The 11,988-nt window shown below is 41.9% G+C and overlaps 1 protein-coding gene across 1 annotated transcript; it reads right to left on the reverse strand.

Moving 5' to 3' along the window:
* Positions 1-654: 654 nt before the first annotated feature.
* On the reverse strand, positions 655-8,651 carry Lyg2 (lysozyme g2). Its single transcript, XM_005359952.1, has 5 exons — positions 8,609-8,651; positions 4,285-4,425; positions 3,241-3,437; positions 2,058-2,193; positions 655-773 (listed from the first exon to the last, which is right to left on the reverse strand). The coding sequence occupies exons 1-5, from the start codon at positions 8,649-8,651 to the stop codon at positions 655-657; spliced, it is 636 nt and encodes a 211-aa protein (XP_005360009.1).
* Positions 8,652-11,988: the final 3,337 nt, after the last annotated feature.

The raw sequence follows: 11,988 nt of genomic DNA on the forward strand, positions 1-11,988 counted from the left end.
AAGAAAGAAAGAAAGAAAGAAAGAAAGAAAGAAAGATAAAAGACTAGGAGTCACTTGGTAGCGATACCAAAGCTTCACAAGCCAACACATTATTGTGTCTTCTTCTGAAGGTGCAACCAAAAGCCACAGCCAGCAGCCTTCATCTCCTCTCCATCTACTGCCCTCTGAGACAGACACATCTTATGAGCAGAGCCCTAGCAACTGGGACAAAAACTGGGAAATAGACAAAGGCTCACTTCTTATTAGTAATTCTGCTAGGCAGAGTAGAGGTTCAAATCGTGGTCTAAAATGAAGCCTGGCCAGAACAGGCACTTGCCATGTGCCATGATGTTCATATTGACAGCAATGAAATTGTACATGTGTCTATGACTATTTCTTAGGAACCATATGTGGACTTAAGGTTCTTTTCTTTCTTCTTTGTGATAAAGATGGAACCTGGAGCCTTGCACACGCTAGACAAGAGCTCAACAACTGAACTATATCCCCACCTCTCTTCCTTCTTTCCTTCCTTTCTTTTGCTTGCTTTTATTAAAAAGTTTGGCAATGAACTTTCTTTCATAATTCTAACTATCTCTTTGTTCCTATTGAGTGCAATGGGCTAATATTAAACTTTGAAAGAGGGGCCAGTTGAGTTCCACGTCAATGCGCCTCTGCCTAGAAGCCATGTCTTTTATAGAATTTGGCTCGGGCAATAAGATCATCAACTAAATCAGCTTCTATGTCTGCAGGAGTAACAATGGTTTCCAGTCCTGACTTAAAAGCAGCCAGACCACCTGAAATGAAACACACAGGTTTAGATTCCAATATTAGCTGTCAGCAGACATAAAACATGAGCTCCCAGGGTACTAACTCCCCACCCTCCGGACAAATATTGCAGAGTAACGAGGTTTCTATTTCTCTTTACATAGCACAGATCTGATAGAACTAATACAAGATTGTAACATTTTCTCATTTAGCCAACAATTCACTTTTTCACTCATTCATGTTTGTTTTTTCATTATTATTATCTGTACAGTGTTTTGCCTGTGTGCATGCGTGCAAGTCAGAAGAGGGCACCAGATCTCATTACAGATGGTTGTGAGCTACCATGTAGTTGTTGGGAATTGAACCCAGGTTGTCCGAAAGAGCAGCCAGTGCTTTTAACCACTGAGCCATTTTTTTCCAGGCCCCTCATTCATAGGTTTTAAAACACCCCTGAGTGCCAGAAAAGGCTCCTCACTGTGTGCAAGATACACACGATGTATTCATTCCTCGTGGGGGCCTGTGTACGTGCATGCACTATTTTACCCTAGAAGTTTGTCTTCAATCATCATTAGTATATTTAAAAGAATTGTACTTTATGCTCATATTCTCCTTCCTACCTTCAAGGACCTAGAGATAGAAAATTCTTTGCTCAGAGTTCAGACTGTTAAAGTGTGGAAAGAGAGAATGATGTGAATATACACATCATGATCCTGTAAGAGAAACTGAGGGATTGGTGTGGCTGGATGGATAGAAAGAAAAAAACAAATGAGTCCAAGAAGAAAAATCATCATTTTTTTTTTCTGGCTGTGATGACTGGCTATAGCAGTGTCTCCAAATAAATAAAATGAAAGCAAAAGGAACATATGGTGGCGGGGCTAGTGAGTCAATTACATCCGGGAGCTGCTGAACTTGAGGAGCTCTGAGTTCAGCCAAACAGAAATTTTCACTTAGACTTCTTGGGGTAACTGAAGCTCTAACATTTCAGAGTAAAAGTTTATTCAAGCAATTTGGAGAATAGTTAATAGTGTTGGATCACAGGGGAAAACTATGAGAAAGTAAACACTTTTTAAGTATTGTATTAATGCTTAAGGTGTCATTCAGTGGCTTACTAGTTGGCTAGAAGGACAATAAGAAACCCAACATCTTGTAGGAGGGCTAAGGATGTGAAGACATGCATGGCTCAGAGGATGCTAACGCATTCTTTAAGATGGGCTTCCTCCTAGTCATCCCAGTGGGGATGCTTCTAGGGCACATTTGCTGTTACGAGTCTCATTCACTGCTCATTTAGATAAAGCTCTAGACATAGAGCCTACCTTTGAGGTGCTGAGCTGAATTCCATGTGGGAAATTTTCTCTGGATTGCCTTAATCTTCTCTGCTAGGATCCCAACAGACTGTAGAAGGTGTTCTTTGCTGTCCCAAGAGCCAATAGGATGGTGCATTTTATCAAGCTGGAAAATCCAAACAGTTGTATTGGTATCTGGGCAAGGTGGCACAGTTTCCGCTGTTCCTAGGTCTCCCTCTTTGGATTTAAGTTCAAACATTGGGTTCAGCATCTTTGATTCCTGCCCCCCCCACACACTTTTATTCAAATTCAAATGCTGGCTTCAGCATCTTTCCTTTGATCCACAAAAGGCTATATACTCTAATGTATTGTCTTTCACAGGTGAGAGTCAAAGAAATACCAGTTTGGGAGAAGCTCACTTGGGGCTTTCTAATACACAAAAGAAGGAAGGAGGAGGAGGGTGAGAAGAAAAATATGTTTCAAAATGAATAGTAACTACTATCCAACCCCTAGACATTCACAATGAAAATAATTATGTAACCAAGTCAAATAAAACATTGTTTCTGCTAGACTTGGAGATATAGGTAACTAAAGAGGCAGAGGCAGGAGGGCTACCACAAGTTCCAGGCCAGCGTGGGCTACTAAGCAAGTTTCAGCTTGGCCAGAGTTACAGAGTGAGTTGTTGCTTGCCTCAGAATCAACAAACAAAAGACCTGGAAAGAAATATCTAGATAATGAGGCTCCCCTTCCTCCAATTAATCCAAAGGAACAAAGGTAGCTGAAGAGGGGCTCAATTATAGTATTTCAATTCACGTTCATGAATTTTACTACTTCAGGAGCCCCAAGAAGACATTATTATTATTATTATTATTATTATTATTATTATTATTATTATTATTATTATTATTATTTTACTACTTAAGGGTTAATAGTAACCTTTATAAACTTTTCCCAATTGAAGTATAGTTCATGTGGTTTATATTATCTATAGATATAGGTATAGTTGATACATTGTAGTTATGAGACACAGGAAACACTTTAAAGAAATTCTAGTCCTTGAGTGAAACACCACAGATATGTCACAGAGCAAAGTGTACCGCATTCCCTAAGCCAGGCACTCGAGTGTTCATGTCCTGAAATGGACTTTGAGTTTGGGTTGAACTTCTGCAAGGAGAGATAGAGTTGAGCTGATGAAAAGTCTCTGGCTATCTACCTGCATCAAACCAAATTTCTGTCCCCTATGGTCCCAGCCATTTTGCAGGACAACTCCACCATGGCTTTCTCTGGAGATGATGGCGGCGATGATAGCTGGGTCGATGCAGTATCTCTGTCCCACTTCTTTGATGAGGATACGGTAAGGCTGGATGGCTTTCAAGTCCATCTCGGCAAACATTTCGGAACCGTGGACCCCTATGTCAAAAGAAAAGAAACCATTTCCTCTACTCCAGAAAAGGACGGGTTCTCAGAGTTTACTAATTCCGCCTCAGCTTCTGACCACACCCACAGCTCAGGACGATCATTCTAAGACCGTTCTTAGGTCAGTCGGACCTCTAATTGCAGAAACCTAGGCAGGTCCACCAACTCCTGTTGGAGTCGTTACGCTCGTCTCTCTGCTTCCTGCCATTACTAGAAGTCAGTGGAGCCACGTTTTACTCCATCAGGCTCTGCGACCTGCCAGTTCTGTGCCGGAGGATGTGACTCCTTGGGGAGCCTCTGGTCCTTGCGTTGAAAACATGGGTTTAAACGTGGCCTTGCGTGGAGAAGGTTTTGGAATGGAATTGCAAAGGAAGGATATGTCAAGAGCAAGAGACTCTGCTTGCCTTTAGAATACTCATGCTGCAGCACGAACTAAACACAACAAAGTCAGAACTAAGCCTTTTTTTTTTTTTATGCTGTATCAAAATCAACACACCTTCACATTTGGAAAATCAGGAAGAAAACAAAAAGTGGTTAGGTTGGCTAGGGCGCTTTTGTTTTATTTTGTTTTGTTTGTTTGTTTTTGTTTTTAGACAGGGTTTTCCTGGTTGGCCTAGCACTCAAAATATAGAGTATAGCCTCAGATCCATTTCCTTCTGCCTTGGGAGAGTTAAGTTTAAAGGTGTGTACCGCCATATCCAGCGTACTTTTTTAACTTTTAATTTTGATTCATGATTGTTATTGTAATGTCGGCCCCTTTTCAAAACTAATTACCTCCTAAGGAAAACTCAGTAAATGATAGTGGGAATGATGGACAGAACCCTGCTCTCTTTGTACTTACCACAGTTCATCAGATTGTTTATGTCACAGGGGGCCCCAAAAGTCTCCATGGTCATGATGTCTCCATAGCAGCCATGGTAAAGTCGGGCATGCAGTTGAGGGTTCATGGAATGAGTGAGGGGGTATGAGCCCCTGGAAGTGCCTGGAAGGCAGAATGATGATCTATGTAAATCCTGTGAGAAAACACTGCTGGACTTGGCTGACTACACACACCACACACACACACACACACACACACACACACACACACACACAAAGTTATGCAACAGTAGAGACCGTAATTTATTCCTGCTCAACTCCTTTTTCTACCAATAATTCATCAGTCAGTCAAGGCAAAAATTTGATTCCAAACTGTTTTAACTTCTAGGCATTATTCCAGAACACAATGGAAATACATGTGAAAATCAGTGCATATATGTTTTATAATGTCATGTATGTTTATATATATCAAGAAATATAGAATAGGTACTGTTTACATAGTATTCACTGTTGTAGAATATGTTTCCTCTGTGAAGTCGTGTCTTTGTTGAGGTGTCTTCTGATTGGTTTAATAAAGAGCTATATGGTCAACAGCTAAACAGGAAGAGGTTAGACAGGACTTCCAGAGACAGAGAGGATTCTGGGAAGCAGAAAGGTGGAGACGCCAAGAGATACAGAGCAAGCGGGATGCACAGGAGGAAAGGTCACAGCCACAGTATGTACCAGAATGTAGGTTAACATAAATGGGTTATTTTAAGTTATAAGAGCTAGTTAGGAACAAGCCTAAACTATAGGCCAAGTTTTCATAATTAAGTCTCCATGTCATTATTTGGGAATTGCTGGGACATAGAAAGACTTGTTACTATTCACATTGCATTAAATATTAAAAATCATATAAATCATCTAAAGGGGCTGGAGAAATTGCTCAGCAGTTAAAAGCACTGGGTGCTCTTCCAGAGGTCCTGAGTTCAATTCCCAGCACCCACATGGTGGCCCACAACCATCTCTAGTGGGATCTGATACCCTCTTCTGTCATAAAGGCACACATGCAGATATATAAAATAAATCTTAAAAATTTAAATATATTCTAAAGTTGATTTAAAATACAAGAGATGTGTGGGTTGCTATGCAAATCATATTCCATATTTATTAGGATGGACCATTTATAGGGATGGACCATTCTCAGATTTTCGTACCACCACACTGATACTTAGGAACAACTGTACACCAGAGCGAAGGAATAATGGACTCCACAATACAGATGCACATAAAATCTAAGGTACCTGGTTTGTGAATGAGGCTACAGAATAAAGACATCTATGCAGAAGCTAACCCCTTCTTCCTGCTCCACGACCACTATGGTCAAAACTGGAGCTACAGACAGTTGCGAGCCATCATGAGATACTGGGAATCAGGCCTGGGTCCTCTTGAAAAGCAGTCACTGCTCCTAACAGCTGAACCATCTCTCCAGCCCCAGACAAATGAGTTTGTTGTTATAAATTTGCTCTAAAAGACTCCAACCAAACATATGCATGTCACATACAGATATGTATGTGCATGAACACACATGCATGTGTGCATACACACACACACACACACACACACACACCAAACTTCAAAGCCAAGCAAAGTAGGTCCGGGGGGGGGGCTTGATAAAATAAGAGAGGCAAAGGGTTGAAGCTGTAAAAGCTTGTTATGGGTTTGGGAAAGCTTACTATACAATTTTCTGTTTTGTAGGTTTGAAATTTTCTACAGCTAAAATAATTTAATCTATTTTATTTTAGCTAAAAGAATTTTTAGAGCTGGGCGGTGGTAGTGCATGTCTTTAATCCCAGCCCTCGGGGGGCAGAGACCAGCTTGGTTCACAAGAGCTAGTTCCAGGACAGCTAGGACTGTTACACAGAGAAACCCTGTCTCAAAAAACAAAACAAAACAAAATTTAGGCCAGGTGGTGTAGCTCAATACATACCAAGTAGAGCGCTGGCCTAACTTGCGTGAAGCTCTGGGTTTTATTGCCAACAAGACGTGGAGGAACACACCCATAATCCCAACACGCAATAGCATTAGGGGACCAGGAGTTAAAGGCCATCCTAGCCTACAAAGTGGTATTCAAAGCCTTAGCTACTGTGACACTACCTTTAAAAATATTTTTAGAATATTCTTTCAAAAGTTACTTTATCAAAGGGAATGGGGCTTATTGTAGGGATCGAATGTGTGTTTAGCATGAACAAAGTTTCAATCCTCAGTACCCCCCAAAATTGCCTTATCAGAGAGCTTTTTTTTGTTCACCTATATTATAAAGGTGAAAAAAATCATCCTTACACTTCATTCTTGGCCACCGATTCTTTATATTGCTATAAATATATTGACAGGCTCACTATTAACAGAGAGGAGGCCTTTGTCATGTTTACTGTGCAGCCCACATCCCACAGGCATCAAAGCAACCTGGGATAGATACTTAATAAAAATGTTTGCCCTGGGGCTCCTCAATACTATGTATATTGACTCAGAAATGTTGACCCCCAAGGCCAAGTAGCATTCTTAGTTAATATTTTATTTATTTGTTTGTTTGTTTGTTTTCAAGACAGGGTTTCTCTGTGTAGCTTTGGAGCCTGTACTAGCACTTGCTTTGCAGACCATGCTGGCCTCGAACTCACAGAGATCCACCTGCCTCTGCCTCTCAAGTGCTGGGATTAAAGGCGTGTGCCACCACTACCCCTCAGGTGACTTTCATACATGCTTAAGAATCATTGCTTTAAGAGACCTGCAATATGATCGTGAGCTTGTGCTAACATCAACACACAAGTCTTTTTAAGATTGGTCATCCTTCACTTGTACACAGATCGTATGGTGGCTCATAATTAATTCACTGGCTATACAACTCTGCAATTAAAAATAAGTAAAAACTTTAAAAACATGTTGCTTTGCTTTTGACCAAAAGTAACTGCAAATTATTGCTCTTGGGTTGGGCTCCCGTTTCCAAATATAGAAGAAAAAACTTTCAAAGAACTTTCTTCTCAGTCAATCATGACAACGGAACATTGCTTACAATTGGTCTTCATTTTTCTTAAACTACCGTTTTCATGTTTTCTTTCCTTATATCTGTCTGTCTGTCTATCCATCTATCTTTTGTTGAGACAAATTCTCACTCTGTAGCCCAGGCTAGCCTATGGAGCCTGGGCTAATTTCAAACGTGTGGCACTTCTTTGGCATTAGCCTCCTGAGTGTTAGGGTTACAGGTATGAGACACCACACCTGGTTCATCTCTTCTTGTCCAAGGTTCCTTTCTGTCCCACTAACCTTCTCCAGGACCAGGATTCAAGTCCCAGCACCCACGTAGTGGTTCATAGCCATCTGCAATTACAGTTTTGGGGTATCCAATGCCCTCTTCTGTCCTACACAGGCATGAACATGGTGTACAGACATATACAGGGAGGCAAATCATTTATATATATATATATATATATATTTTATATATAGTATAATAATTTATATATATAGTAAAATAATTGCAAAAGTTTGAATAAATCTTCTGTTCTGGCCTTACCCACTGGTTATCACAAATACTTCATCTCGACACAGGGCATTTACTAAGTCATTGCTTCCACCCAGCAGTCTCTTCCCTTCTCATAGGGATCACCATGCATGGCCTCCCCCAAGGCTTTCAGGTCTGAACATCCTTGATAGATGTGAACTTTTCATTCTCAACTCCCACACTAACGGATTTTCCCTCTCCATATGCTCATCTAATAACTCTCATCGAGAATTTTCTCTTCATGTGCCATACTCCTCTTCATAAGAAACCCAGCCAAGTAGGTGCATTGTCAGAGAATACATAGAACAATTAGTATTTAATTATTTTAAATCCCCACTAATATCTCCTTTGTGCGCTTAGCAAGCAGAAAACACTCCTAAGAATAAGCAGTTGGCCTAGGCTAGGGAGGTAGCTCAGTTGCTGTGTTTATTGGGCTATCTTGACAGCCAGCCTAGCCAAATCATAAACTCCAGGTTCTGTGAGAGGCCCGACCTGATCTCAAAAAAAAAAAAAAAAAGGTGGAGAATAATTGAGGAAAACACTTGATGTCGATTTTAACCTCTACTTCTATGTGTGAGCATGTATGTGCATGCATGCACACACGTGCGCCCACACACACCTGTACACATATTTATATGCATATATGAGTGGACACACACAAAGAAAAGCAAAGACAAGAAATAAACAGTTGGTTAATGGCCAAGCAGGTCCAGGAGAGCCCCCTCTTCTATTGCACGTAATCATTGTTCTTTCTGACTATGTTAGAATACAGATACCCTGGAATAGGGGGAAATGCCGATCAGTTACTTACCAATGAGGGCAACCAGTGCCCAGAACACCGCCAAGGGTAGCATGGTGGCGACTCTTATCCTTTGGGGCCTGTTCTGCTTTGAAACAGAAACAGATTACTCTTAAAACATGAAGGTTTCTTAACAGGAAGTTCCTCTGATTTAAAAAGTAAATAAAAAAAGCTTGGCATCGTTTCCAGTTCAATGCCCATTTTCCAGTTCTACGACAGCAGCCGCAAGCCTGTACGTCGTTAGAGCATTCCCAGTTCATTTCAGTCCAGTGCCATGCAGATATCACTTCTTACGTACGTCACCCCACATACACTTAGCAGAGGTTTGCTGCATTCTGTCTCCTCCCAAACAGGTTCTTCCCTTGGTTCCGTTTATAAAGCATCTTCTATGTTTCACAAGATACAAGAAAACTAGCGCTTACCTCTTTTGAAGCTTCCCAGAGAAAACTCTCCTACCTTTGAAGAAGCCTTTAGTGGCAGCACCCTGCCGGTTAAGGTTTCACAGAGTGGTGGCCTTTACTGTACTATGTCCTATAACACAGCTATAACAGTTGGAGAACTCATCAGGCAGTGGCTCGCTGCCCCTCTGGCTTCATTCAGCTGAGCAGAGCTCAGTGTGACTCCACCACCAAGAAGGAAGCTTTTAAGCACAGGCACTTAGACTCACCTGCCTCTTCTGCTTTTGTCCTGTACCAATGATTGGCAGAGGAGTTTTATATATGATTTAAAGGCCTCCCTTTAAACCATCGGCCTCATTAGACCTGATTATAGTTGTACTTTGGATTTAAGTGGCTCCTTCCACAAAAGGACTTCAAAGTGTTTATTGACCACGATGAATTGATGAATCTAATGAACCCCCGGGTTGTACTGGAGGCCTCTATTTGGTGGACCATTTCTGGATACCTGGAATGACATTAGGCAGGCGTCTTCTAAATTTGAGAACAAGATGCCGATAATTGGCCTAGAAAGAAGAAATAAACAGGAAATGCTAGCTTGTATCTGAATGGATAATTCACCTGAGATGCTGATTTCCACATTCTGGTGTCACAGGATTCCCGCACGAAGATGGCACACATCTTGTACCATCGTGTCCCTCGACTGTGACAGATGAACTTGGCTTCTGACTCCAAACTCACCTCTAACAGGGTAGCTACCTGCATAGAAGAGCAACATAAAGGCAGGGAGTAGCAATCTGGGTGCTCATTTGTCCCCACTGTTTTCTCTGTGTGCACATGCATGTGTGTGTAGGGGTCACAGGTCAATATCAGATAGCTTCCTCTTTCAATCTCCACGTTTTTGTTTTTTTTTTTGAGACAGGGTCTCTCACTGGACCTACCACTAATTAGCCAAGAATAGCTGCTATTTTTATATATTCTTATGCTTATATTCTTATATATACTTTTAAGTATATATACTTATACTCATATTCTTATACTCTTATATTGTTATATACTCTTGTCTCTGTCTCCCAAACACTAGGAGTACAAATGCATGGCGCTGTGCCCAGAACCTTGCATGGGTGCCGAGAATCTGAACTCAGGGATTCTTGTTTGCATGCTCAGCACTTGCTGACTGAGCCACCTCTTTAGCTCTATCACTCCCAAACTTTCTAAGGAAGTAGGAGAAAAGGGTTTTACTGGTGGTAAATGTATCTTCAACAAGACAATACCATTTTTTTCATGTGTATAAGAGATAAAAACACACACAGGAAATGGAAAGAACCTTCTTATAAGGCAAAGCACATTTCCCAGACTTGAGGAAGAAGTCCAGCCTGGATCTCTCCATACATCAGAGATGTTTCAAAGACTGCCCACAGTCCTTCCATCCACCAGAAGATGGAACGCAAAGGCGCTGAGCTAAACAACTCTTCAGTTTCCTAGGAAGACGGCAGAGCCTAGGAGAAGTTACCTATATGGAACTGATTCGTATGTCTCAGGACACCCACTCTGTCATGTGTGCTTTCCTGCAAAGCAGGAGCATTCAGGATGGCGAGGCTGGGATGTCTGAGCTGATGGGTGATCCCTGATCCCTGTCATGAGTCTCAGGGAAATGACTCAGTGAGGGCCTCCTCTATCTCCACTGTCAACCCCGCAGCCAGGGCTGTTCGTTCACTAATAAGGGGTTTTGCACAAGACTAGTTCCCTTAAGGCAGCTTTTAGAAACATGGAAGTTATTACTGGCAACAATGCCATCTTTCAGGTCACACCAAGGCATTGTGTTTGTTGCCTGCCCAACTGCTGGCCAGGGATGACTTGGGCTATGGATAGGAGGCTTCCAGGATAAACACAAGAAAGCTCAGGAAAGGAGTAAGAAGGGATGGAGAAAGAATTTAAAGGTAAAACCAGGTGGAGGCTCCTGTTGTCCTTAGATGCTCCTAGAAAGAACCAGCAATCACAGAATACTGTTGATCGTGAGCACGCCCACTTCCTCTCCCCACTTTCAGAGGCGAGGCTGAGCGTCTTTCTAGGCAGAGAATCAGAATGTCCACACCCTCTGCAACTGGCGCATTATTCTGCTTTGTTCAAGGGCAGGTGGTGGAAGAAAACTTATCTGACAGTCTTCAAATGCCAGACTCCTTTTTACTTATAATATTGCATCCTCCAATAGGGGTGGGTATTGTTATTTTAGAAATAAGAAAACCGATACTCAGAAAAGCTAAGCATCTTATCGAAGCTGGCACAGTAACTGTGTGGCAGAGTCGGGATCAGAACTCAGGTTCATGAGACTCTGTAGCCAGTGTTTCTACAAGAGCAGAGGGATCACTCTAAACCAAACTCTCGGCAGAGCAACGGTTACAGCAGATGGAAAGCAGCTTGCACCCAAAGCCTCACCTGTGGTCTGAGTCAATAACACCAACCCCAAAGACTCGCACCATTATCTCTGTGGTGGTGCCGTGCCTCCTAATGCATAGATTAATGTGAATGGACCGAATCCACAGTGTCCCATTGCCTCTGTAATGACTCAGTTAAAATGTATTGAACTTGAGCAGTAGGCTTGATAGAATGCTTGCAAAGGCATTGTAGAGGTGGCTGTACTCATAGAGACTTTAATGCCTATAACCTACTGACCCAGTAGATGGCTAAATTTGAACACATGAGGATTTTGTTGTTGTTTGAGATAGGGTTTTTTTGTGTAATAGCTCTGGCTGTCCTGGAACTCACTCTGTAGATCAGGCTGGCCTTTAACTCACAGGGATCCACCTGCCCCTGCCCTCCCTCTACACCAGTGCTAGGATTAAAGGACGTGCTACACCCTCCTGGCCTGAGGATCTTGACAATATCTTGACATTTAAAAAGAAAGCCACCAAATGGTTCTCCATCACTTTCCAAAGACAGTAAGAGCGACTGTTTCCAGAAGGGTCTTGAGGGGACCTTGGCACCTGACACAATCTC

This window comes from Microtus ochrogaster, linkage group LG2 (assembly GCF_000317375.1).
Source record: "Microtus ochrogaster isolate Prairie Vole_2 linkage group LG2, MicOch1.0, whole genome shotgun sequence".
Lineage (NCBI taxonomy): Eukaryota > Metazoa > Chordata > Mammalia > Rodentia > Cricetidae > Microtus > Microtus ochrogaster.

Coding starts and splice junctions, on each gene's coding strand:
- Lyg2 (XM_005359952.1), bottom strand. CDS start 8,651: ATGCTACCCTTGGCGGTGTTCTGGGCACTGGTTGCCCTCATTG. Junction 3,438..4,284: donor AAACAATCTGATGAACTGTG/GTAAGTACAAAG, acceptor CTTTTGACATAG/GGGTCCACGGTTCCGAAATG. Junction 2,194..3,240: donor AGAAATTTGGTTTGATGCAG/GTAGATAGCCAG, acceptor TGGATTTTCCAG/CTTGATAAAATGCACCATCC.